The sequence below is a fragment of the Scleropages formosus genome, chromosome 13, assembly GCF_900964775.1.
Source record: "Scleropages formosus chromosome 13, fSclFor1.1, whole genome shotgun sequence".
In the NCBI taxonomy this organism is placed as follows: Eukaryota; Metazoa; Chordata; class Actinopteri; order Osteoglossiformes; family Osteoglossidae; genus Scleropages; species Scleropages formosus.
This window is the reverse complement of record NC_041818.1, coordinates 19,560,207-19,587,889: the sequence shown is the minus strand read 5'-3', so window position 1 is coordinate 19,587,889 and position 27,683 is coordinate 19,560,207. Positions and strand designations below refer to the sequence as shown.

General features: G+C 45.4%; 1 protein-coding gene across 1 annotated transcript in view; it reads left to right on the top strand.

The window, feature by feature from the left end:
• Nucleotides 1-415: 415 nt before the first annotated feature.
• Nucleotides 416-27,683, top strand: part of col23a1b (collagen type XXIII alpha 1 chain b) — a 135,894-nt gene continuing 108,626 nt past the window's right edge. Inside the window, exons 1-2 of the mRNA XM_018756352.1 lie at nt 416-1,052; nt 2,475-2,544. Coding sequence (XP_018611868.1) covers nt 753-1,052; nt 2,475-2,544 — 370 coding nt within the window. The 5' untranslated portion in view covers nt 416-752. The remainder of the gene's footprint in view (nt 1,053-2,474; nt 2,545-27,683) is intronic.

Genomic DNA, 27,683 nt, shown 5'->3' with positions numbered 1-27,683 from the left:
AAATAATGACAATCACCGAATAATTTGGAACAAGTTTGAATAACACTTCGTCATGAAGAAATTACATAAAAATCAATAGATTTTACTGGGTAGCTGTTTATTTCCATTTGTGTCTCTAACTTATGTAGTAATAGTTTTTAAACAGTTTACAGTTAATGTATAAATATGATTATTATAATAAATCGTTATATCTGGGTCAAATTGTTACCACCCTTTCGGTATGAAACTTGGGTGTAAGAAAGCAGCCAACTTTTAAAGCCGTCAGACTTCGCGTAAAGCGGTGTTTATGTAAACAGCTGCGCTCTCCGCTGCGCGCGGCTCCCCGCGCCTTCCCCATCCACGTGGCCACCGGGGCGGGCGGGCGCGCGCCGCTGCTCTCCCAACATCTCATAACAGCACATTGGCAGCGAGCAGAGGGAGCAGAGGGGAGCGGACTGCCAGGTCGAGGTTCACTTCACTTGTGCGTTAGGAAGCGGAGCAGCTTCGACCAGAACCCTGCGCCCGTGTCTTTGGTCCCTCGAACCCAGGACTTCCTGCTGGTCCTCCAGAGTCCAGGCGTCTCCGAACGTCTTTGCTCGTGGTCCTGCGGCAGGCAGGATCGCATCGGGGCCACTCGCTCAGCGTGACTTCCCTCAAAGTTCAAACCATCATCAGCAGTGACACACGCTTGGAAGTGAGAGGAGCACCTCCAGGAGCAGAGGTCCGTCTCCATCCGACCGCTCGGGTCTGCTGCGACTCACAGGAGCTCCAGGATGGACTCTGCGGAGAACTCCAAAGAGGACACGGCGCTGATGAGCCCCAGTCCTCCCCACTCCCTGATCCCGCGTCTCCTCGTGGCTCTGCCGACCATCGTGTGTTTCTTGCTGTCAGTGAGCTCCGTCTCGCTTTGCTTCTTCATGACCTTCAAGACGTCCCAGCTGGAAGACCGAGTCCACGCGCTGGAGATGGAGAAACATCTGCAGCTGCACCATCGTGAGATGTCTTTCCTGGGAGAAGAAGACGGGAATGTCACACCTGCGCTGCGGGACACCGTGGAGAAACTTCTGCAGGAGGTCAGTGTTGGAGGAGCCAGGAGTCTAGCGCTCATGATGATGATGATGATGATGATGATGATGATGATGTACCTGCAATTTCCATTCTCCGATACGTGTCACAAATTCATCTTTTTTTACAACCTGCGTCTCGTTGTCTAGTTTGAAGACTGAAGTTGGGGACTGAAATAAGTTATTGTGCCGCTGAAATAGGCTGTAAACATTTTCCAGATTTTATGAACACAATCAAACGCGTAGACCTGAAACCTGAAGGTTGTTGGTTCATACCCAGTTCCTGCTGGATAACTATCATGATGTGCACAGCTGTAAACTGGTTGAAATACCGTTAGCGCAGTAATAATAATAATAATAATAATAATAATAATAATAATAATAACGATGGTACAAGATAGTTTTCTTGTTATTTCACTAAACGAAAATTTGAATGTTTAAGACTTAAGTTTCTGAACCGACACAATTTTTTGTCCTGCGTCGATTTATAACATTTGGGCTGTATTTTTTTAACGCTGTTGTCCCAGATAACATTTTCTTTTATGCGAAATAACATTTCTGCGCAGAAGGTGATCTGTCGGTGAAATATGATTTGTGAGAAATAATTGATGCTCTCTTAAACGCATAATTAATACGGAAGATGAAATGTTTAGACATAGCATTTTTTATATGCAACAAATTTGACAAATACAAACTGATTTCAAAGTGCAAGGAAATGTTACACAGAAGGCAGATTAAATTCCGTTTACTTTACTGTCAGATCAGTATAAATAAAGTATTATTGTTTTTTCTTATTTCCCCGGTACATTCATAGACATACTGTAAATTTTCCCGTTTCTTTTAAATTCCCATCCTATGATGTGTGGTAAGATGTGACATCGCAGTACGCAGGTAATATTACTGTAATATTGTAGTTTTGTGCCTGGACTCGGTTCAGAAACACTCATCTAACTGGGAGAGCTGCTGTTTGTGCATCATTATTACAGTCGAGATAAGATTATTACTTTTTTTAAAAAAGTATAACGTTTACTGAAAATATTAATTCTAGTATTCAAAACAAGATATTCACAATCCTGTACCAGGAAAAAGGGCGAATTCTGCATAAAAAGCTCTCCTTTTAGGCGGTAACAACCATGAATACTTCTTGTGCTTGTGGCCCTTTGCTCATTTTATTATTAGACAATTAATTGGTCATTTTCACAGTTTTTTGCACTACTTACAGTATCACATTCATTCAGATGGGGAAACAACACCAGGAGGTAACACTGTATATCACCTTTGACACAGGCATCAGCGATAATAATAATAATAACAATAATAATAATAATTTTTAAAAAGGTTAAGTGGTCTGTACAGTAACTGAGATAAGACATGTCTCTACTTTACTTTTCCAACTCTAACCCATGTCCGCTCTCTATGATTCATGTCCAGAAGCTGAGCAAGGCTCTGCCCCTGCACCGCATGGCGAGGGACCTGACGCAGCATTGCTCCTGCCCTCCAGGTGTGTTCCTTCACCCACGAGCCTTTGCGATCCTACCCACCTTGATGCTTAGCAGACGTGACCCCCCCCCGACCTTGGAGTGTCCGTTCTGATGATACAGTCGATGATTCAACCTAATGTGTTAGAGGGCTAGAGAGCCACAAGTGCCGTAAATGAAAAGCGCAATTCGGAGGGTTATTTGATCTAATCGATTTGCTTGCAGCAGTGATACAAATAATCTCTTCTTTAATTATTGGCAGAATATGGTGAGGGCAGCAGCCTCTGAAAATACATGGAAGGATAACAAAAACATTTAAGTTTTCAATACATTTGTAAACCCCATGACATTTTAATGCCAGTAATATCCAAAGTAGGATCTTTTTGCGGGTTGCTTTTCCCAGCTTGCTGTGGTCTTTTGCAACCGAGTCAGCACTTGTGATTTCTCCCTCGCTCGTTTTATTCATCGTTCTAATGCTATTGGTGAAACCGGAGCTGGAAAAGAAGCACATTTTCACGCACGCCGCTATCCGTCCGACGGGCTCCTTACCCATGGAGGAAAAGGCGCCCCGTGCCCAAATGACAGTAGCTGTTGGAGAAGTACAATGGTTGGTGCTTTGGGCTTTCTGCAATGTATACTGCTCATGAAAAGTGTGAGCTTAACCCAGCTTGACCTACGCTCTGCTCTCTTGTTATTACGCCACATTTCAGCAACAGTAATGGTGTTTTTGTTAGCGCCGGGGCGGCGGGCTGCAGAGCGAGCCCCTAATGCACCGTGACGGCTCCATCGGAGCTGTCGCAGTGACGGGAAGCCCAAGATCTGGCTTGGGCCCCCCGGCAGTGTTGATTCTAGCCACGGCCGTCCTCTTGGTTTGTCGCTTACCTTTGGAGTCTCAGGAGCGCTAATACAGGATGAGAGAAGCAGAACACTGGGGGACCAGCTGAGCCCGGGGTAAGGAGATCAGGGTTTTGGATTTTCCACATCTACACACACGGCACTTGGCTACTGCTTTGACTGGTCTCACCGACTGTGCAGTCCAGCCTTGTCAAGTACCATAACATATTGCATCTGCCCCTTTTTGCATTCTGCTAATTTTCTGTGTCACAGAGGGATAGCTGAAAACCTGAGCCCACCCCAAATCCTGTCTCGCGCACACACACACATCATCACCCTGTCACGGTTTCCTCCATCGTGGTCCCCGAAGCTTCAGTAATTTTCCACCTTTCCAGAGCTGCGGTACGGCTGCCGAGCGGGACGTGCTGTGTCATTTTCAGTTGTGCACCTGATTTAGAGAGATGGGAAGTCCACAAGAGTGAGGTTTTTTTTTTTTTTTCCTTTTTAATTGGAAATGTGTGATTGTACAAGCTGGAACTAGCTTGCACAGATGTCTGCTCTACTCTTCATCTCCAAGACAGGATGAATGTTTCCTTCCATCGAGATCATTATGGCTTTGTGGTTTTTTTCAGGCAGGTGGGAAATGGACCGATGTCCCTTGTATGGCAGCCGGGACACTATGAATCTGGATTTGGTGTGTATGAGGGGGTGTTTCTTGTCGTTTGTGCACAAGTGGCCACACACATCTCTGTGTATGTGTTTAAGCTACAGACCTTTGAAATACCGAACGGGGCACCATCGCTGCTCTTTCACGTAAAGTGAGACGCTTTCCATTTCGGAGCGCTGGTTGCCACGTGAAACTCGAGGCGTGCGGTAGTACCCGGAGGCAGGATCGCAGCGAACGGTATTTTTGTCGCGGAAACAGATGCAGCGGCAATCGTCACAACAGAGCGGTACTCCGAGTCGCCCTCCAGGAGGGACAAGGGGACATGGGAGGGGGCGTGTGAATAGATCCATCTCTCCCTGGGTGGAGAGTGGCGTAGCAATTCGCAGTCAGACTCAGAAGAGCTGAACTAAAGGAGAAAAATTGCTCCGATGAGTTAAGTTCACAGAAACACACACACACACACACACACACACACACACACACACACACACATACATATATATATTATACACTGGAGATTGTCAGTAAAACATGGTGCCCTTTCCAAAATAGCTCAGCGGACGAAATGTCTGTCAGATTGAACTAATGTGAAATTATACACTCTGGATGCTTTCACTAACCATTAAAAACTTGGGGTGATAGGCTTTTTATTGCTGTCAGGCGAAATGCCCAAGAATCTTCTCTTCTTCAGCGTGTCTCTTTTGTGATGCCTATTTATAACACGCTGGGAACGCATAGAAGAAATTCTTTGCTCATGGGCATGACTTGGCGCTCGACTTGGACCGAGACGCAGTTCGGAGCGCCACGTGACGGAGGTCAGAGGTCATGGGAACCGATGGAGAAATGCCAGCGGGCTGCCCTCACTCCTTAATTCTGTCTACTGGTCAACACACTTTAAACAGCCTCATTCAGTGCCAGTACATTAAAGCTGTTTTGAAATCCAGCATCACCCTTTCCTGCAGTGTGCTTAATTTACTTTTATCGCCAAGTTTGACCGTCACCTGCTTCCAGTGGCCGTATTCAGTTTGGTTCAACCTTGAAAAACTGAAGTTTTCCGCATGTGAACGTAACCTCTGTGCTTGTGTGCAGAACAGGTGTAGTCCATTCCTTGCAGTCAAGGAGGTTTAAATATAAAGCCGTGGCCCCCGCGTTACAGTGGGTGCTATTAATTGCTGGCGGTTAGCGTAAACGGCCCCGGCAGCTGGCCCGGCCGCCGGCTTCTTATTGAAGTTTCGCCGTTGCTGTCAGGAGGCCGGACTCAGACTCCGATCCGGTTTCCCAAAAGCCGAACCTGATGACCAACCGTCAACTGTCACGTTGGTCATTTGCCAGGGCCCTAGTGGTTGCCTCTGTATAGAGCTGATGCGCTGACCAGCAGAAGCCCAGGGTGAAGGCCTGGTCATGCCGCAGTGCATCACAGTCACAGACAATCTATGTGAGATGGGCCTGTAAGGCCTCCACCCAAACCGACTATCTTCTTCTTCTGAGGTTCGTGTAGCGCCAAGGCACAGTTTATGGTACAGCCTGACTCGAAAGAAGTTACATTTCTTTTTCTAACACTTTCCTCCCAAGCAACTTAGAATATTAAGCTACAATTATTTAATAATGCAATTTACCCATTTATACAGCTTGGTTTTTTTTTTTTTTTTTAAACCAGAATGACTCAGAGAACCTTTAACAGGTAGTGGTGGAATTTAAACCTCGCTTGTTCAAGGCCAAAGGTGGTGGTTAAATTCACACTATACTACCTGGTGCCCTGCTGACCGCTAACTGAAACAGTCTCTCTTAGTCAAATTCATCTTTTCAGTCTTTCACTGTTATGTTCACCGTCAGCCCTCGATGGTGTCGCATTTCACATGTTTCATCTTGTCCCTTCTGACTCGGTGACAGGACACTTCGATTTCTGGAGGGCACTGATTCTGTAAACACACACCCATACACATATACACACTACCAGTTACTGAGAGCACCATTCCCCAAAGCATCAACAAACACATGTAAGAGCAAATTAAGCAGCCTTTCTGCTGGCACGAAGGAGCAGTAAAAACCTAGAGCACATTTCAAGATGGTGCCGGCAGCCTCCTGAGGCTCATGACAGGAAGAATCAGCAGGTCTGCTGCACCGTTCGCAGCTGTCGATGGGAAGAGGGTCCTGGGAACGCGGGTTTGCGCTCCGTCAGCCTGTCCTTGGGTGACCTCGGAACGACCCGGACTGCGCAGCACCGCCATCCCCTGTGGTCAAGCTCCCCGTCTGAGGGGCGCGTAAGCACGTGCAGTGCGTGTCTGGCCTTTGCAGACACTGGCCAGGTGGCACTTCCCAGGTTTTCCCTCCTAACAGCCATCCTCAAATTGAACAAAGCTGTTATTACTCAGAGATAGGACGAAAACCTCTGAACATATTGGATGACAGCTAACAGGCAGTGGAAAGTGGGCCGGATGGAAGATAAGAATAATTTCGAATTACATTTCTTGTTCCTCCGTTCATATTTACTACTGTTTGTCATCGCTGTCTTTGTTCGACACATTTTCAGCGATTATATCCACTGCAGCTGGTCCTGGAGAGTTATCAGCTGGGACAATTCCACGATCAGGAGTTAAGACCCAAAGTCCAACTGAGCCTACCAACTGGGCTTTGCACTTCTGGTTTCAGGTGTTAGCAATTATCACCCCCCGCCTTCGTCTCAGGTGATTGAGGCCAGCTGGGGGGAGCTCGTAGCCAGGAGAGGAAACTGTGAACTTTGTCACTTCTGTGGACTAAATGGGCTCCTCTCAACACCAGCTTCATATTCTGCACGTGCCACAATAGTGGAAATAAACTGCTTCCCCCAAATGCACACACATGCCAAACATCCTCCACATTGAGTGTACTCTGGGTGCAACCCAGAAACTGGTCAAACCAACCACCTCAACCTCAAGCTGTGGTTGTATTCCTATCCAACTGGCTTCTTCTTGGATGTCTTTAACCTAGTAGTTATCACATAATTTAGCACTTGTCTCTCCAACTTGGCCTCCAGATTTCTTGTATACGCCACACATTTAACCCCACTCCCTTTGTGTCTCTGTACACCTCAAATAGTTGCTGCTCCACATGCTTTACAACCCTCTCTGTATGTTCCCCCCGGCAGTTTGGGAGTAAGAGAATGGAGAGAGCTCTGGTAGCTCCTGCAGTGCTTTGCATGGTCCTGCTGAGCTAGTTGGTCACTAGGGCTTCTGTTCTCTGACATTTCCCTATCCTCCATGAGGTAACCGCCCACAACTGGCATGGAAATCCTTCCATTTGATGATTCAGAGGAAAAGCTCCTGCAGCTATTTGACAGGTTTGTGTTTGGAAGCTGTGTTGAGGGGCGCACATAGGCTTGTATTGGGCAGTCCCAACATACGTGCTTTTCTTCACTTTTCACTCTTCTTTGAATTGGGAAGAGCTGCTGATCCTTAACTTTATTTAGGAAATGAAACAGCTGTGACATTGTAGGATTCCTGTTAGTGATGGAGACTACTGTCCTTAATCTCCAATTTTGTCACCCCCCTGTTCCTTCATGTCCCATATAGGAATGGAGGCAGGCAGAGAAGGTGCAGGTAAAAAAGACCCTGCTGAGGGTCCATTCACAGTATGACAAAGAGCTATTTAACTTTATTATCCCCTGTGGGGAAATAGTTTTGACCTTTTTTGATGAAAAAGGCACGTGTGGATGCATTCATCAAAACAAAGAGTCCATGTGCAGATGTGTAGACATCTGCAGTTTCACTCGAAGTAGAGGTCACGTTCAAAGAGTCAGAATGTACAGATATATGGAAAGATTTTAATGTTCTGATTAATGTGCCCATGATCAGCTTGTGCGTCTCTAGCAGTTCATTTAACTGCCTAACTAACCACTACTAGAGAATGTGGCTCCTGGATTGCTGAGATCAATTTGGACCGCGACAGTCAAGTGCCAAAAGTGTTGATAAGGATTCCTCTCAAATGGGTGGTCTCTGCCAAATGCATCATATAGCTTTATTGTGCATAGATAACTGAGAATGATCCTGAGGTTTTTGAACTGGCGCCGGTAACCACATTTGTTTTTCTGAACACCTTCAGAAAAGCCTCGATTTGGTTTTCACAGGCTCAGGACAATTTCATTCTGAAATGTGCCTAAAGATAAAAGATTTGATCATAAGGTGAACACCTGTTTAATTGTATTGATTAACATAACACACTTTATCTTAATGCTAAACTACATCATTGATTGAGAAGCCAAATAAACATTTTTAGGAAATATCTAGAAACTCTGGATTTATGTTTTTGAAATGTAATTTGGAAGTTTTAGTTGCATTAAACTTTTATCTCAATCTTTTTTTTCCTGTATTTTTTCCCCTTTTCTGCTTTTTAATTTTTCCCTCCTTCTTAAGCCCTAAACATTTCAAGGGCCCTAGTCGCTATGCCTAGTACACAATGGAAAATCTGGTATTGTCCCTACGTCCTTGTTTTTTCCCCCACATATAGCATAGGGTTACATCCCCTGCTGCATGTTAAGCTCAATAAGGACAAAGGTGTAAAGCAGTTGCACATAAAATTTTTAAAACAAGGTGTTGAGTGAACGGGGGGGTGGCGCAGTGGGTTGGACCAGGTCCTCCTCTCCAGTGGGTCTGGGGTTCGAGTCCTGCTTGGGGTGCCTTGCGACGGAGTGGCGTCCCGTCCTGGGTGTGTCCCCTCCCCCTCCGGCCTTACGCCCTGTGTTGCTGGGTAGGCTCCGGTTCCCCGCGACCCCGTATGGGATAAACGGTTCAGAAAGTGTGTGTGTTGAGTGAATATATTGTCCAGACAGGGTCCCAGGAAAGAAAACCAAGTGATCCCCTCAACTCTTTTCTTTTTTTTTTTTTTTTTTTTAAAAGAAGGGTTTATTGTGAAGAAGGTTAGTGATAATAGAGATACAATATACACAAGTGTGTTGTACACAGCAGTGTCCCAAGTGAAAGAAAAATTTACCCATTGCGACAAAACCCCAAGGCTATCTACCTTAAACGTCGAAAAGAAAAATGACAACATCAAAAGAAAGCCTTCAGTTTCCTAACTACTCTCAGCTACAGTAACAAAACCACACATACAATAAAAGAACACAATTTACTACATAACTGCAGACAATGTAAGTAACCACTAAAAAGAACCCAAGTGAAAGAAGAGCTCTTTCTCGGTGTTGTTATTTATTGGAGCAGGAGTTGCCAGGCCAGGAACTTGGGCTCTCTTTGACCAGGTGCATTCAATTTGCCCAACCATCCATAATAGCGAGAGAAAGTGAGAGAAAGAAAGAGCAAGAAGAACCCAGCAAACCTAGGGGTGACAGTTGTATCTTATCTCAGCACGTTTTGTCAGTTTTGATTTCTTGTTGCATGTAGGAATAGGTGTCACTGCAAAATATTCAAGCAAAGTGATTGCAGATGTTCCACCAGGTTGCGATTGTCGGGATCCTTGCAAGCTTGGCACTTTGTATGTCCACCATCCATCTTCTGAAGAACTTATAGGAGAAAAATGCTGATCAATATTATAATGTAATATGAACATAAAGGGCAACAAAGCAGAACTGAAGTCACGGTCTGACCCTGTTTTTATGAACGAGTGTACACTTTGCCAGGCCCTCTAAGCACCACGAATGGGACTCCTCTGCCAGGGAGCTCCGCAGCCCGGCTAATTAAGACATGAGACCCAAGCAGAGACAGCCGGCGAACAAGAGGGTCCTGCGGCTGCCCTTGTATGTGGAGCTCTTTGTGTTTTAAGCAACCTCATATCACAAAAAGTGGCCTCTCAGCGGCACCAGTCACCCCCGCGACCACCCGTGTCCTCAGGGCTTTGTGAGACAGGCTCCTTTCACTGACTCGATCAAAACACTACATGGGCGCCACGCGGACGGGCCGAACAGAGGTTACATTAGAAAGGAGTTAATGGGGGGCAGCCCTTCACGCACCAGAAGTAACAGCCTCCCCATGGCACTCTGCCTCTCCCTTCAGGAACAAGCCTTTATTTTGTTACTTATTTGTATGGGCCATTGCTGTCCAATTGCCCCCTTTCATTTACTGGAATTATTTACGGGAATTGTGGCTTTTGCAAGTGTCTCTAGAGTTTATAATTAGTTAAAATCGAGAGTGAGCAGATACGTGTGTGTCAACATCGTCTAGTACTTGTGGGCAGCACAGGGGCCTGAGGTCTAGGGCAGATGGTTTCAATACAGTGGTTTGTAGCGCTGATGGAATCAGGAATGCCAGGATCCAGACTCAACCTGACCGCGTTGCAATCAGAGGCCCACAAAAACACTAAAGGTGGGCTCTTGTTCTTCAGGCCTCTTCTCTACTCTTGGAAAAAGGGCTGACAAAGCCAACTTTCTGTTTGTTCCCTTCACTTTCCTGGGGGAAACAAGTATTTGTCAACACTTACCTGAAGTGTCGGCCTCTCGCTGCCCACTGAGCATTCTTCCTTTCTTCTTGCATGTTCTCCGTTTTATTGTTGTTTCCCTATTGACGTCATTTGTACTGGAAGTGCTGGAAGTTTCTTAGCACTTGGATACTGAGGTTTTTATCTTTTTTTCTTAATTATTTGTGTGTATGTGCATGTTTGCGTGTGGGCCATCCTCAAACCCACAATAACAAATCACATGTGAGAATATTTTTCTTGAGCCGTGCAAATAAAGCTGTCAGACTGCACAGCGTTCGTTTTCTCTCTGGAGACAAATTTCTTTCTCGGTGTTTTCCCCCTCCGGCCTTACGCCCTGTGTTGCCGGGTAGGCTCCGGTTCCCCGTGACCCCGTATGGGACAAGCGGTTCTGAAAATGTGTGTGTGTGTGTGTGTGTTTTGCTGAGATTTGTTTATTATCTCATTATTCCTGCAAGATAGACTCAAAAAGCTTGATTTTATTAAGAGTGGCAGCAGAGCCAAGCACTTGGAAAGCCAAGATGCAGGTCATTTCCAGCACTGCTCCACTGGTCAACCTCAGGGTAGGCAAGGTAACCCCTTGGTGAGCATCCACAAAGAAGCCATGGGATCCGTGTACTGTTGGAAACACAAGTCAGCCATTCTCATGCATGATGATGATTAGTGTCTGAGCATCTGCTAATGGTTGACACCCAGAGTGTATGCTGAGGGTGTGTTGATTAATGAAGGGTTCCTCGTAACATTACTGGTTGAGCCAGTGTTTATAGTTTTGGCCTAGCTCAGAAATTAAGTGCTCCAAAAAAATTCATTCATCCATCCATCCATCCATCCATCCATCCATCCATCCATTACCTGTCATTTTTTTTATTTAATACTGGGTCACAGCAGTTCAAAGGCCACTCCGAAGCATAGGGTAGTAGGCCTGGTAGGGTACACCCTGGGCAGGATGCTAGTCCATCACAGGGTGTGAAATTAATTTATTCTCTAATTTAGCTGTCTGTTCTAGTTCTAATGTTTTTTAGCTCTTTTACAAAGAGCTGGAAAACCTGAGTAAATGCTAGCCCGCAAAGATGTGACTTATGGAAACCTGGTTTAGTGGAACCTCATACTGCTTTTGAATCCCTGATGCAAGTTCATGATGAGCATTTTAGTGGAGCCCTGCTGCCACTGGCCTGCTTCACCGAAGCTCTAAATTCCACCCTGGAGAGGCTGGGCCAGGATGGCCTCTTTGTTACACAAGTGACCCAGGCCCCAGGATATGCTGGGACAAACCCACTCCAACATGAGGTCACATCTGCACCCGGAAGCAGAGATTTCCTCTGGGACGACTACTATTTGGCCTCAAGATGTAATTTCAGCATAATAAACCACTAGGTATGCTTGCAAGGCTGAAGTTCTGTTTAACATTTATACCAGAAACGTCCACAGGTCTGTTAACCATTACAAGTGATAAGTAAAAGGGCTGAAATCAAATGGACGGGCAACGTGATGTGAATTCTGTCAAGGAAGTGCACAGCCAAATGATTGAGCGAAGCAGGACAACGATGGCAGGGCTCTGCATGTCTGTCTGCAGTGCAGGTGCTTCGGAGCGGTAGGTGTCTTCACCCTCTATGTTCCCTCTCTTAGCAGTTTTAATAACCCACCTGGGATGTTGAGAGCAACTATCCACAGACCCAACGCTCCCCAAAACCTCACCCACTGTGCAACGCCTCCATGTCCCACAAAGGTTGATCCTAAGTGTTTTATGATAGCTTGTAACCAGAAAGGTAATAGTTTTTTAAGGACTAGCGCTTGGTTAGTGGATTTTGTTTGACTGCCTATTGCCCTTTATCTCCCCGTGACATTAATGTCTGTGGGAATGGGAAGGGGCTGTAGAGCTTCAGTTTGTTTTCCTGCTTTTATCCTGTTTAGTGCTGGGTGTCTGTTTAAGAACGGGGGTGTCTGCTGTATGTTTGTGGGAGAGCCGTTCTGGCCACTATCATCGAGGTGCTGTCAGAGGGCAACCCCCCACTCTACCCCCTCGCCAGGAATGAGAAATTCTTTCTTTTGGCTCCCTTCTTTGGTGTAAATCCCAAGGGGTGTCTGGTTACTAAGACAATAAATGGTAGGTAGTATTTCCCTCCATTTTTGTTGACATTAGGGCTTTATCTGTAGATTGCACAATAAGATTTGAATGTAGCTAGGTCGGCAAAGACACAGTTTTATTTCTCTCCTGTCCCTGCTCCTGGTCATTGATTTTTTTTTTTTTTTTTTCCTGCCTTTGATATAATTTATGTGAAATAAAACACATAGCAATTTAGCTTGTTCCACTATTTGAAGCTGCTAATACAGCTAATAACATCTGTAGATCTACACATCCATGTCTTTAACCATTTTCTGTCACTTATTGGTGACTATGAATCAGAGATTAAGCAAAAATGTTTAATGCAGGGGACGGTGGTGGTGCAGCAGGTTTGGTCGGGGCCTGCTCTCTGGCAGGTCTGGGGTTTGACTCCTGCTTGGGTTGCCTTGCGAGAGACTGGCGTCCCGTCCTGGGTGTGTCCCCGCCCCCTCCAGCCTGGCACCCTCTATTGCCAGGCTAGGGTCCGGTTCGCCGTAACCTTGCTCGAGACAAGCGGTTTCAGGGAGCGTGTGTGTGTGTTTAATTCAGGGGGTGTACCGATTCTCCATCTTTGGGCCTTGTTCATGTAAGTGTTCCATCTTTGCAGCGATTTTCCTCCTTTCTTGTTCCCCTTTCTTTTAATACCCTACTTCCTCTTACAAGGTCATTTTCTTCATGGCCCCACTTTATCAGGGTTAATGAGTACAATTTTTACCCCTTCGTCTAATGACCTTCCCTTTGAGTCTTCCCCAGTGGAGTTCCTCTAGAATTCCTTAGTACCACTTTACTACCTTCCATCCTTTGTGTTCCTTGATGTTTTAATGATTTCTTGCAGATCTCTTTATCAAACAGAATGAAGTTTTCCCACTCTTTGGCAGGGTGAGGAGGCCACCTTCAAACCCCTAGCCTTTGGTGTGTGTATTCAGGGAAGGTCATTGTCTGGCCCATGCGTGGCAAGGAGACCCCCACCCGCCCTGTCTCCAGTCATCTCTCATCGAGCATCTTATTAAAGTTAGCTTTGTAAAAACACACTGTTTAACACCAGGTCCAACTTGCACATTCTTCCTTTCCGAAAATAAACAGGCTCTGGATGGCCTGGATGCAGAGCAGGAGGAGAGGAGAGGCCATTTGGGAGCACTCTGGGTCCTTACTGCTCGAGTGGGGCGCCTGGTTCGGTCTTTCCAGGTAGCCAGTAGAGTCTAGAGTCAACAGGACAACAGGTGGACTCTCCAGCGAAGGTGTGCTGCCGAGCAGGCACAGCTGCGGACAACACGCAAGTCATCGTGGAAACTTTGAGTTCACTGTAGTTCAGTTTGTTTTTGTATAGCTCCCATCCCAACAAGTTGCCTCGAGGCACTTAACAGGGAATACAAATCCAAAAAGCACAGACATACCACAATTAACATGAGTAATATCCTCCAAGGTGAACATTTGAATGCAGTTTTGGGGGAAATGCAAGAAGGTAATGGAGGGGAGAAAACTCCCGATGCTGGTAAAGGAGAAAAAAACCTCTGCAAACTGAAGACCGACCATGCACCCTCCTGACACCCTTCCTTTTACCTTTCAGTGAACGGTCCAAAAATTGTTGTTGATTCTATGATGGTGTTTTAAAGCAATTGCTTGCAATTTTAAGCAAAAGAATTTTGGCGACGGCCCATGATGCTGTATCTCCTGATGAAAGCGCAGAGGGTTGTTTCTTTAAAGACAAAGAGAACTCTGAAAAATGTGTAAATAAGAAAAATGTGAATAGTTTTTATTTATTTACTTTAGTGTTTTTAAATAAGAAAGAAATGTGTTTTTTGCTTATTTCCCAATTCTCATTTGAGGGACTTTTCAAAGAAGTCATGAGAATCTAATCTGCAACTCTTGCTGAAGTATGCTTTTACGGGCATATCACACTCTGGAGCGACAAGTAAAATGCAGTATAATGAAATGGGGATAACATTATAACATTCCCTCACTGAAGGCATCTGTTCTCCATCACCAGAGCAAACCGCCTTGCTTTCACCTCCTCCACCGGCATCCCTCCCAATGCACGTGAGGTTTGACACTATTTCGCTCGTCTTTGTGGAGCGGTACGCTGACTCGTTATGTCGGAGATGTGTGGAAGCTATTACAGCCTGTTCAGTTTAATTATCACAGGTGCCATGTAACACACCAAACTACTATGATGTTACGAGAGAGCGAAAGTGGCACCACACTTGACCGGGGTCAGGCTGAACGTGCGTTTGATGGCATTTCTCCTACAAAGCTTTCGCCTGTGCTAAACCTGGGGCTTTTTGTAAAAGCCGTTTCTTACGCCGTAGCACCTAACTACCTGTTACGCTTATAGAGATGTATTTTGATTTTATGGCTGAACATTATTTCAGGTTTTTTATGTCTTGTGGATTCTGTTGCCCATTTTTCCATATGGTATTTTACTAGGGCATGTCGGGTAGACAAAATAACGGAAGTGTCACAACGTAAATTTTAAGCCTTGGCCCCCAGGGCCTAAACACTCTAAACATTCTACCACATGGTCCTACTATCAGGCTACAGAGCTGCTACTGCCAGTGTCTGCTATAAATATGGAGCGGGGTTTCATACCACGGTCTCTGCTCGGCTTACGAGAGAGCGTTATCATAAAGCAACGCAACTAAAGAAATGAAAGGAGATAGCTTTTTTGGAACGAAATCAGAGAGAAAATGCCTGGCTGCATTTCATGGCAGGATTTGTTTTTTAGTTATTTATGACTCTGAAGCATTCCCAGAAAACTCAAAAACATATGAGGTCTGTTAGAGTGATCCTCGCTTGGGCCGGCGGTAAGAGTCAGTGCCACTTGCCGCCTGTTCCCTAAATCTCTGCATGGAAGCAAACCATTGCTTAGAGAAGACCTTATCTCGCTCGATCCGCTTATCTGTCCTGACACTAACTACCAGCCGTTTAAAATTAACTGTTTTCACGGTAAACTAAGGACCGGCTTTTGAATTCCCACCCAGCCTCAATGGGGACTTTCTTGCCACCATTCCTGCTACCCCCACTTCTCCACTTTGTTTGGACAGTGCTGTTGGAGCCGTAGCCTGCGTCCGCATCATTCGACACCTGTTTGAAGAACCAATTCGCTTTCCATAATTGCGCTTCTGTTCTCTGCCCACAGTGCCGTGGTGCTCTCACTAAGGTCTTTTCAAAGGTCTCCTGGCCAGATAGGAAGGTAAATAGGAGAAACGCTCAGTAAACAGAGTAAACAAACAGAACCTCCTCGGGACCGTAAGATGAACTGCAGACTGAGGGCCGCTCTACTACAGTGTGATCCTGAGGTGAACTTATTTAGGTAGAGTGCAGCCAAGAATTGTGGCATACCGCTCAGGATGTCTATTTGGTGGCTTGGGATAGATGGCCATACGACATTTGGGGTAAGCTTCTGCATCTCCTTGACTAGAACCAGATTGTGCATGATGGCTGCGATGTTTACGTTTGCTTTACTTCATATAGCAGACACTTTTCTCCAAAGTGACTTACAAAGAACACTATGTAGTGTTATAAGCCCACACACCTTATTTACCGTGGTGACTTACACTGCTAGATACACTACTTACACTGGGTCACTCATCCATACATCAGTGGAACACACTCTCTCTGTCACTCACACTATGGGTGAACCTGAACAGCATATCTTTGAACGGTGGGAGGAAACCAGAGCACCCGGAGGAAACACACGCAGACACGGGGAGAACATGCAAACTCCACACAGACTGGGGGGGATCGAACCCAATGTCAGTTAATGTCACCAATGCCACTTTTATGTCACTTAAGGTGGAGGTCATGTCTTTTCAGTAGAAGATAAGTTGCAAGATGTGGCAGGAGCAATGGATAGAATTGTGTTTATAGCCATCGGACTCATAATCTTAAAGAACAAGTAAAGACAATGATGATGATGATGGTGATGACAATGATGACGAAGACAAAGATAATCAAATGAATTCTCTTGTGATCTGACCACCGTGAGCACGTCTTCATCTTTTTTGAGCCACTGTGCAACTGTTGTAACTTATGGGGCAGTTATTGTAGCTCTAGGCCCCCGGCTCTGTTCCCAGCCCCAGTGGTTTGGAATGATCTGTCAGAGCTGTGTATACAGCAGGCTGAAGTTCAACCAGCAGTGAGCAGAGCGTGAGCTCTGTCACACATGTAAACACTGTAATCTCTGTGGGCGTAGGGGACAAACAGAGGCTGCATCCCACCTGCAGGCCAAGGAAACCTCAGTGGACTCACATTTACATTTAATGATTCGGCCGGTGCTTTTTTTTCCAAATCAACTTAGAGTGATAAACTACATACAATTACTTACCCAGGGTACAAAAAATTATATAACAATGTCATTTTTACCTGCGATGGCCTGGTGTCCTGTCCAGGGCGTGCCCCCACCCCTTCAGCCTTGCGCCCAATGTCTCCAGGATAGGCTCCGGCTCGCCGAGACCCCACTCGGGACAAGCGGTTATTGAAATTGGTTAGTCGGTTGTCATTTTTATTGGAGATATTTAGGGTAAGTATCTTGTTAAACAGAACTACAGCAGGATGTGGGATTTGAACCCAGATCCTTTGAGTGCACAGTAGCAGTGCTAACCACAACATCACCTGCTGCCCCGTATGCAGGTGTGTGTAATCCTGTATCTGTCAGCCCTGGGGCGATCAGCACCACCCGCTCAATCCTCTTGGGATGAGGGTAAAGAGATCTAATTCTTTAATTGGGAGGATGAATGTTGCTTTGTAGGCAAATGTCCCACGCACACCGAACATGTTGAAGGGAAAGAATTGGAAGGAGCTTTGTAGGCTGTCTGGATGTGAAGGGTATTAATTTGCATGAATGAGTATGGGCAGGTTAGCCCTGCGGTGCATGTCAGAGTGAGTGTGAGCTGAACCGTGTGAGACTAAAGAGCTCTACACCGGTCACTGTACAATGTGCTTGTTTACAGCACAGCTGCATAATATGTGCATGTGTGTCTCTGTATATGTGTTAAGGCTTTTCCCCTCTATTCAGTCCAGTAGTTATTTTGGCTGTGCTCCCTATCTGTCCCTTACTGTAAAAATCTCTCATCCAGCTCTTATCTACACAGTTTGAACCCTACAGAAACAAAGATTATTTGTTTTTGGACCACACTGCGATATGTCACAGAGGTTGCGGAGTGGGTCGTTTCAGGTGGGAAGTTTACTGCAAGCATGTCGATGGGGTGTCACATCAGTCACCCTCTGACCATGTTGTCTATTTGTGGTGGCTACCCATTTCCCACAAAGCCTTCCAGACTGGGCCAAAAAGCTTGTTGTTTAAAGCGTAGGCTCGGGACACCAACGCTTAATGATAACGAACGCAGTTGGTGTTACAGTTCACCATCCAATGGCCAAAACCATGTGGCAGGAACTGCTTTTTTCCAGCCTGGTCAGTGAATATTTAAATGGTCTATTCAATATCAACAAGAAGTGCTGCGGTGGTTTGAGTGTTGTTACTTTAAGCAGGTTGTGTTTTTTGATTATTGTGACTTAGTTAAAGATCAGACCACGATTTATAAGTAATCATTGCAGAAATCTAGGTAATTCCACAATTTTTTCTTGCAGCTATATTTATCATCCTTATGGCCAAGTAATGCTTACTATCTGCTTACTATGGCCACTAATAATGGCTGATGACAGTAATAGTAATAATAATAATAATAATAATAATAATAATAATGATAGTGAATTATTCATGCCTGAGTGCTTTTAATTACACAGCAGAATGGAATGGGGAACGGGGAACCAACTGTCTGGAAAGTTGCTTTTATGGGAGGTAGTAATTTGGAATGCACTGTTTCACTACCTTCATGTGCATTTCATTGCTGGTTCAAGGGGTCCCAGGGTAAGGGGCCCAGGGTGAGGGGTGAAAGGCCCATTTCGTCTCTGGTTTACGGAGTTCAGAAGCGTGCTCGAACTCTGTCCGGCGTTGAGATGGCCACTCTGGTACAGCCACTTGTACCCTCAGGAATAAGGAGTCGCCAGTACGTGTTTGCGTTAAAGAGGCTGTCAGTTACCGAGCGACACTGGGAGGGCAGGACGTTAAGCCGTAGGAGCCCGGCTAGCTCCGCGTTGTCCCGTGATTTGCTTCTTATGTTTCCCCAGCGTTTAAAAAAATGAAAAAGACCGAAGCTTAGCACAGCATGGTATAGGTCCCTGTTGCTGTTGGCGTGTTTTGAGATGTGTTTGTTGGCGCCGATTCTACCCCCAGAGCTGCTCGTAACCCAGACCCGTCTCCGACACCCCTTCTTCTCAGACTCTGTGCCCTCGACCCGCACCACCAGCTCCCCCTGACTCTGAGCTGGAGACTGCCGGAACGCACACGCGTAACATCGCCGTCCTGCCTTTTAACTCTTTCACAGAAATTAATTTATTTACTCTCGGCTTTATTTACACTGAGTTTCTCCAGGCGATGGGTTCTGTCTGGGTCTCGACTCGACCTCCACCTACCTCAGCAACCTTCCCCAGGAAGAATCCAGCTGTATTGGGACTCGTAAAAATAAAACTTTCAAAACAATAAAACAAACAGAGGAAGCGCAGAGGCCAATACAATTAAACGCACATCCCCTCCCTCCCCGTTTTTACCCTTTACCAAAGTCCTTGAAATGTTGTCAGGCCTCTTCCCCACACTTGAAAAGTGCAGATGGTGAGGTGAAATGACCAATTACCTGAGAGACAGAGCTGTCCGCTCTATGTTTGTTAGTCCACGTGAGCCTGGTTCCGAGTGAGATGGGGCAGCAGACCCTCCACGGCTGTGGCGCGGTCCCACCGCACTCCGGTCACTCACGGGCCCCTCTTTTCCTGCGGGAGCTGCACTCAAACTCGGACTCCGACTAAATATTTCCAGCTTCTCGGCAAAAGCAATTGTCCCTGCTGAAATGCCTCAGCCCAGAGAGATTTAATGTCACATAACTTTTGTTAATTTGTATTTTTGTGGATAAGGTTGTGCGTGGTTTCCACTTTCATAAGTGAACTCTATGTAAAAGAATTCTTATTTACATAACCACAGGCTGAAATGCTTTAATTTAGGCACTTTTTTGTCTCGTTTTCTTTTGTTTTCCTCTGCGTGTCAGTGGCACCGTGCCACATGTCCGCAGTTTTATGCCAGTCTTTCTCTCCGCTGCTCAGTCATCAACTACAGGATCCAAAAAAATTGGTCGACGGTCCTCTTGCAAGGGCTGTTTCTTCAGCGGTGGATGGTATTTTAATGGCCATTTGTGCTGCTAAACCACCATTCCTCTGAAAACCCCACTGAGCGTACAACAGAAGCAGCAGCTCTCCTTAACCCGCTGCTCTCCATCTCGGATCGGATCTCTCCACATCATGCCCCCGTAGGATCACTTCCACAACTTCTTGTAAAACGCATCTGTTTCCCACCTTTTGGCTGATTATCGCAGAACAGCCTGCTGGTTTGCTGCACGTATATCAGTCTGGGGATTTGTTTTCCTCCAGTGCAAAGTGTGCGTGCTGAGCCCTCATTGACCTCTACTTTGTCTCGTGATGATTATCTTCTAATGATGCGTTACTGTCGAGCTTTTCTTTGATTGGTAGCAAAGATAAAACTTCAGCGCTCCTCTGCACCCCCTCCCATCCGTCCCAGTCACCGGTGAAAAATCCACTCATGTGTCTAGTTAGAGGAAAGCAATCTCGGTTTTTCTTTTCTCTTTTTTTCCCCAGAGGTGTTTTGCATCGTCTTCATTTTCCTTCTTTTTCAGTGTCCCCAACAACCGGATCGCTCCATGTTATCGAAGAGAACATCAGCGTGTAAAGATTACAACATTTGCCATATGACCCCTTCAACCGTTTTTTGACATAAAGTCCATTTGACACACTAAGCTTATGAAACATCGCAAACCTTCCTGCTCAAACCCTGTTCCCTCCCAGATCCGGGGGGTTGTCACATCCACTCCACCTGATTTCTCAGCTACTCAGGTGACGCCGTAGTGGGTAGCCGCATGTTCTCAATCAGTCACTGCAGACAGACTGCCTGCGCTCTGCTGCGCTTACCGATGGTGACTTCCAAAGCAGTAGTGGACTGTGGTGGCTGTTATTCCATTTGACATCATGACGTGTCAAATGTGTACGTACTCGACGTAAGACGGTAACGGGAGGTCTTTGTCAGGTCAGATTGGGTAAACAGAAACTTGAAAATTCCACAACATTCCTGTGGCAAAGGGATATGAAACGCAATACTGCAGTCTGTTGGTGTAGATAAGGGTTTTATTTTTACAGTCCTAAGAGAAATGGCACAATGGCTGTTGGTAAGCCTTTTATGTGCGGTGAATGGTAATAAGGTTGTGACATGGAGTCAGAGATTAGTGTCCCTCTTAGTCTGGGACACTGGACCTCCCCAGCACTGTCTGTGGGTAATTTCCCCAAACTACGAACTAATGTCTGAAACAATGAAGGTGACGTAGATGTATTTTAGCCAAGACTAAGCCAAACCCCCAGTTTACATTCCATGCTTATGTGATTGGGAGCATACTTGGCTCTGGTTGTACAGGGCTGCAAGGGCAGGCTTTAATTCCTCCGCTAATCATACTCAGCATCAAGTTGAGCTCCTTATTCCACAGGACTCCTGGATGCTGCTGGATATAAACCCCTTCAGATTGATGAGGTAAGACCATGGGATTGATGCGGGGCCTGGAGTCAACATCCTCATGGTTTCATGGCTTCTCTTCTTAGATTATAAGAAAGCCATGGAGTCATGGACTTGGAGGATCAAGGCAGAGGAGACCTGTCCACTTACTTCTTGGGCTCAACTTTAAAGGCCCATGCTCCCTGGAGCCCCAGGGGATCCTATAGATAAGATCGGTGCAGTAAGATCAAAAGCAGTTCTGGCACACCTGAATACTCTCCACCTTCACACACATTCATTTCCTTGGAGAAATGGGGTCTCACACTACTGTGGTATGGCATTCTTTCCTATGTTTCCTTGCTTGCCTCTTGACAACGTAAATTTATTCTGCCAAGGTGGCACTGACCTTACTTTTTCTCCATACCCCTGTGGCCTCCGTCATGTGTTGACTTCACCAGACAGTGCCCCATGTCTGCTGTGTCATACAATTTCAAAAGCAGCTGTACAAATATGACAACAACAGCAACTACAGAAATAGTGCCTGTATTATTAAATTTTAATGAATTACTGCTTTCTGCTGCTGTAATCAAAGCAGTAAAGCTGGCCCGGATTTAATTATGTGAAGATTAACGCATAATTGGAATTGTAATCCTAAAATAGAACCCACCAGCTGTTTTGTCTGTTCCCTCTAGACACTTTTGGGTGTCTGCAGCTCTAGACGCAGTAAGTGTCTCAAACAGTGTCTTTGGGTCTGGATGTCTGGGCCAGATTATTCAACATATGAAGCAAATGCAGTACAGAACTGCTCCACCTGTCGAGGGTTGACAACACCTCTATTTTAGCTGCCTTGGGTAGCCTCTACATGCAGCTATTTTAGATTAACAGTTAGTGGCATTTCAACCATACAAATCTCACAAACCAATCTATCGTTTTTTAAATACCAGAATGTAATTGTAATGTGTAATTATGAGTTGGATTGCTTTTGTGTTTATTATATCATGTTTTAGTAAAAGTCTTCTCTTTTTCAAATGTTTGTAAAGGTATATCTAAGAAGGATCAAAGCAACACTTGTGGTTAAATTAATGAACTGAACGCCTGGGCACAGAGGAAATCGAAGTGCAAGTCTAGTTCAGATGTGATCAAGGGGTTTTGATGAGCTTTTTTGTAATCTTCTCATTTATGGTTCTGTCTGTGGATGCGCAAACCCACACAGAGCTGCTTTCTGCAGAACCTTTTTGCTTCCTCTGCTTTCTTGGTCTGGAGCTGAGGTTCATTTCTTGGCTATGGACTCCTTTAAAAATCAGATTAAAGCTTCTGCCCCCCCCCACTAGAAAATGTCCATGAATAAATTTGAAGTGAAGAATGCACTCAATTTAATGCACTAAAAAACTGATTTCCTTCACACTATATTTTGTCATAGAGGGTTGTATCATGGGAATATTTTATTTTAAACCTTTATTTTGTTACACAGTGCTACTTTCAAAGCAAACTTGCATTTCATGACTCCATGAAGCCCATACATGGATCCCAGATTAAGAATCCATACTTTAAACCCAGGTAGGCATGTGGGAGCAAAGAAGGAAAAAACATTCTGTCTGGACACGGTGCTCTTCATGTCTAACTTGAGTTTTGGGACCAAGGGACGAGGACTGGGAAGATGAGCTGAAGTTATTGATGTGATTACTGTAGTGCTGTCCTCAGGGTGAACACGTGAGTGTGTCTTTGTGTGTGTTCTGTGCCAGATTGGTGACTCACACATGCTTTCATGGGGCAGTCAGTTTCTCCCCACTAAGCAATAAAGTATTAACGGTCCAATGTAGTCACAAACTCATGCATGTCATCTTCAGTTCCGATAGAGGAAGGAGAGGGTTGTCCGAGCAGCCAAGGATGGTTCGGAGACAAGGAAAACAGCCGATGTGGTGCAGCTGCAAGTCTGTAGGGTCATCTCCTCTGTGCATCACACGAAAATGCTCCTTTAATCTTCAGCTCCCATATCAGTTGGTATCAAATGCAGATGGAGCGGTTTGCAAGATGTTTTACCAGACCTAGCCACAGATGAACTCCACCCCAGGAAAGCACAACCTTTGACTGAGGAGCACCTGGTTTTACCCACTGTAAATAAACATCTTGTGACCTCATCACCGCATCGTGTGTGATGGGATCCTGGTGCTTTCTGGATGGGAAAGCAGCTGCACAGTTTCACACTCTGACCCCCAGAGTGACCCTTTGGGTGCAGTTTTTCATCCTCTAAATGGCGAGACACCCCCTCCAGCTCCTTCCTCTATGGAATACATCTCCTCCAAAAAAATCCTCAAGACTAAGAGAAAGCTACTCCACCAGGAGGCATCTCCCATCTGCTGTACGACCTCCTTCAGCGCTCTGTCACTGTTTGTGAGGAAGTGGAGAGGACACGTGTATCGAATAACCTCATTATAGCTGGCCACTAATAGGCAGCAGCCCTAGTGACTCTCATTTGGCTCAGAGGTCGATAAGGATGAGATCTGCCATTCTCCACTTTTCATCCAGATGGTCTTTCAGCCTGTTTAGGAGAACCTGGTTTCATCCATCTACAAACCCCACCTCTTGCACGCTTGCGTAGGAATTCACTCTTGTGTTCTGTCCTTGAATAATCATCTTGATTGCTTGTCACAGTTACTGTATCCAATCAGAAATACAAAATTTATCATTTCTAACAGGGTACGGAAACAATTTACCTGTTGTCACTTTAAAAAGTTATAATGGCAACCCTTTCTTTTTCACTAAGTCCAAATATGGACTGCACCAACTTTCTTTTAAGTGAAAACATACCTCTGGTATACCTCAGACATAATGGTTTTTCCATATAATCCGTGGAGCTCTGCGATGGGATCTGGGTACATTAGTATTCCCTTTCAGCACTGGCCCCAGGTAAACGTTAGTGCAGGAGTAGATTTCTGTGGCCTATCAGACTTTTGGGGGTACTTTCCCTGGTGGTGCATACAAGTGGCGTCCGAAGCGGAGCGGTGCACAGGAACTGTGGGAAAGCACAGGAAGTCATTGAGCCTTCTGTAGTGGTCTGCCCCCTTTGGTTTTGTTTGGACTGCATTACAGTGGCACGTTCCACAGCATGTACTTTAGATTCAGCTGAACTGCTGCTTGTTCTTCTGGACCTACTTATTCTTCAGGCCAAAGGCACGAAACCTGAAACTGCTTCCAGAATGTTCTTGTATGTCTGTATATATCCATTTTCATTTGCAGCAGGATTTGCAGCAGTACCTTAATGAGCTGTTAAATTTCTTTGCATTTTCTTTGGTTTGTTAGGTGTTAATATTTTATTTGAAGATCGGTTAAACAATTGGTCTGTTAAAACTGTCCATTGACTCTATAGTTGTAGGACAAGTTTCAGTTAGTATGATCCAGTCTTTCTGGTATAATGAGGGCTGTGAAGACAAAAAGAGAGGGCACCGAGAGCAGGAAAGAGCCGAATGAACTGATGTCATTTTCTGCAGGAGTGAAACAATACGAGATGATTTCAGAGCTCTTTAAATAACAGTCATCACCCATTAGGGTGCCTACCCTCCCGACATGCAGTGGTCTCACCTATGATCTATGTGTGTGATTCTGTGGGAAGAAAAATCGCACCAGCCACAGTTTTGACATTTTATTTGGACGAAGCAAACAGTGACAAGGTGAGGGACGTGTGACAAACACAGAAGAGCAAACACAGAAGAAATGAAGAAGGAAAACCATGAAAAACAATGCTATGAGCAGTCAACTCAGCGGGAGCAAAAATATGGATCATAACAACCCCCTTCAACACTCATATTCAAAATGTATATCAAACACAAAGGGAGATGTCTTCTTGAATAAACACTGTTCCCCAGGAAAACATCATTTTATATATACAGTATAGTAGATCAATCTTGAAATTAATGTAAAAAAATAAAATGAAATGAAGAACAAAAGGAATGGGAAACAGATGGGGGTCTGGACTGACCTCGGTACTGCCTGAAGAGAGAGAAAGGGGACCATTGTTGTCTGTCCTCTTGTCACTCTTTCTGAAGAATCCCACATAGTCAGAAATACTTTGTCGATTTGTAAAGTCAACATCAGTGCGAAAGCATGTTTCCTTTGTAAACTAGAACTGACGATGCGGTTTGCATTGGGCTCTTCGGTCCCTGTCCCGCAGAGCTCTGTGTGGTGTGGGGGTGTAGTCGCATGGGGAGTGGATCATGGGGGGTGAGTTGTGTCACCCATACTGTAAAAGGGCCCCAAGTGTTCCCCATATGTGTTGTGCCCATCTATAGCCTTTTCCCCAAGAATGATGCAGATTTGGGACAGAGTGAAAGGCTTCCACCAAAAACCCAGGGATAACACTCGGTTTACTACAGTCATTTAAGGTCAGACTCATTGTAGGATTGCCTTTTCCCCAAGCCTCTTGTAGGCTGGAGACACACTGGAAGGAGGCTGCTCCTTATCTTTGTGAAGACAGGAATATGGGCTGAGGTCCAGCTCCTCCCACTCTCACCACAATCCCACCTGTAGCTGTGTGTTTCTCATTATTATATCACCATGACTTAACATCTGTCCCACTGTCCCTTGAATTGTGCCCACCCACCTTCCCTTGCAGTGCCGGATGACTTCTCTTGGTGCAGGCCCTGGCTTTCACATGTTTAAACCATTGAAACGATGATCGGTAAATGGGACGAACAAGGGGGAATTAAGAGTGGAGCAGTATGAGTGATATAGCCACTGCAGAATATGATCTGCGTTACGCTGTTAGCCATGAGCCATGCTCACTGACCCTTAACTTTTGAAGAAGGGGTTCTTTGCCTTTTATCCTATTTTTCAGACCTTGTTGACCCCAGGGCATGTTAGCCATGTAGTATTTGATTTCCTTATCCCTAAATTCCAAGCAAACCTTTTAATTCCCCTGAGGCTACTCTCTCTGTGAGCAGTCTCATTCAGCCATGCCTAAGCCCTGTGGAAAAGGAGCCATTATTGTATTAGCAGGTTCAGAACTGGTCCCCAGAGTTTTCTTGTTTTTAATTAATCCTCTAGTTATGGTTTATAATTAGGTGATCATAAATCAAATCAATTCAACTGGAAAAGTTTAAACTCTAAAAATGAATCAATTCAAATTCTCCTTCTTCATTTCCCATTGCAGCGCAAGATCATATAGGGTGGAGCTGGACCTATTGTAAAGCCGTTCATATAAGCGCACGGAACGTAACATCTCATCCTGTCCATGTTGAAAGCTGCTGCAAGACCGTATGCTTTGTACTGGCGGAGAGGGATGAGTGTTTTCGGGTGCATTGCAAAACGAGTTCTCTCTGATTAATTATCACTTGTCTGAGGAGATGGGCTTATTACTAGTGGGTTTTGTTCAGTAGGTAACTCTTTACCCCAGTCATGTCTCATGCCCAGGCTTGGGCATCTTGCTGTGCTGGCAGGCATCCTGACATTGACAGGCGAAGAGCACATTCGTCCATTCATTTTCACACACTGCTTAACCAGCACAGGGTAGCAGTGATCCATAGGCAGTCCAGAGGGTGCAAGACAGGGTACAGACCAGACAGCCAATACATCACACAGCTCTCACTTTCACACATGTACACCGAGGGCAGTTTAGAATCCCCAGTTAACCAAAACCATAAATTTGGACCTTGAGAGGCACTAGTGCAACCTGTTATATCTGCAGGAACAGAGAAGCTTTGCAAACATCCAAACAAGTAATGCACTTATCTTATGGATTTAGTTTCTGTTTGGCTCCAGCATCATGAGTCCAAAGTGAAGGCTAAAAAGTGTTGCAAAATCCTTAGAGCTAAGTTTGTTTCTGTTTAACCAAGATGGTATTGTTGGCAGAAAGACACCCTAATAAAAAGTTGGAAACCTTCCAGGCAATGCGGACACAAGTGGGTCTGATGTCATTAGTTGGTGGTTTTGTGACTCGGGAGGTCCTGGCAGATCATCTAACATCCACGCCAGTAGTTTTCATTCTGGTGCTCAGGGCACCATTGTTGTTTTAACAGTGCGGCATGCTGACAGGAGCCCTCAGCCTTGGGATGTTCTTGCCTCCCTCTGAAATCCAGGTCCACAGGGCTGGATTGAGAGGTAGGGGAGATGAAGGGCTCGAGCCAGTGTGGTGGGATGCTGCATATATCTTTCTGTTGTAGATGGGCTACACCCCTAGATTAGAAGGATGCCAAAGTGGGACATGCAGGGAGGCATGTTCCAGCAGAAGAAGAAATAGCTTGGCAAGATGTGTCTGTGTGAGGATAGGAGGGGCAGTTATAACTATCATTAAGGCGTTCGGGAAGATGGATGGGTCGAGGTAACTTGTTGAAAGGTCTGGTTGTTGATGGCCACCAGGATTTGTGAGGAATGACAAGTGCCATCAAAGAGCTCTGAGCTGGTCCTCAAGTAGACCAGAGAGGACATCTGCAGCTATCTGTGGGTTAAAAGCACATAACCAGGCACCACCACTGTATTCCTTCATACCCTGATATTAACTAAAATTCTTCCACAACAAGTAAAGCAAGAGACTTGGCCTGAAGGTGTATTACCCACACAGAAATGGAAG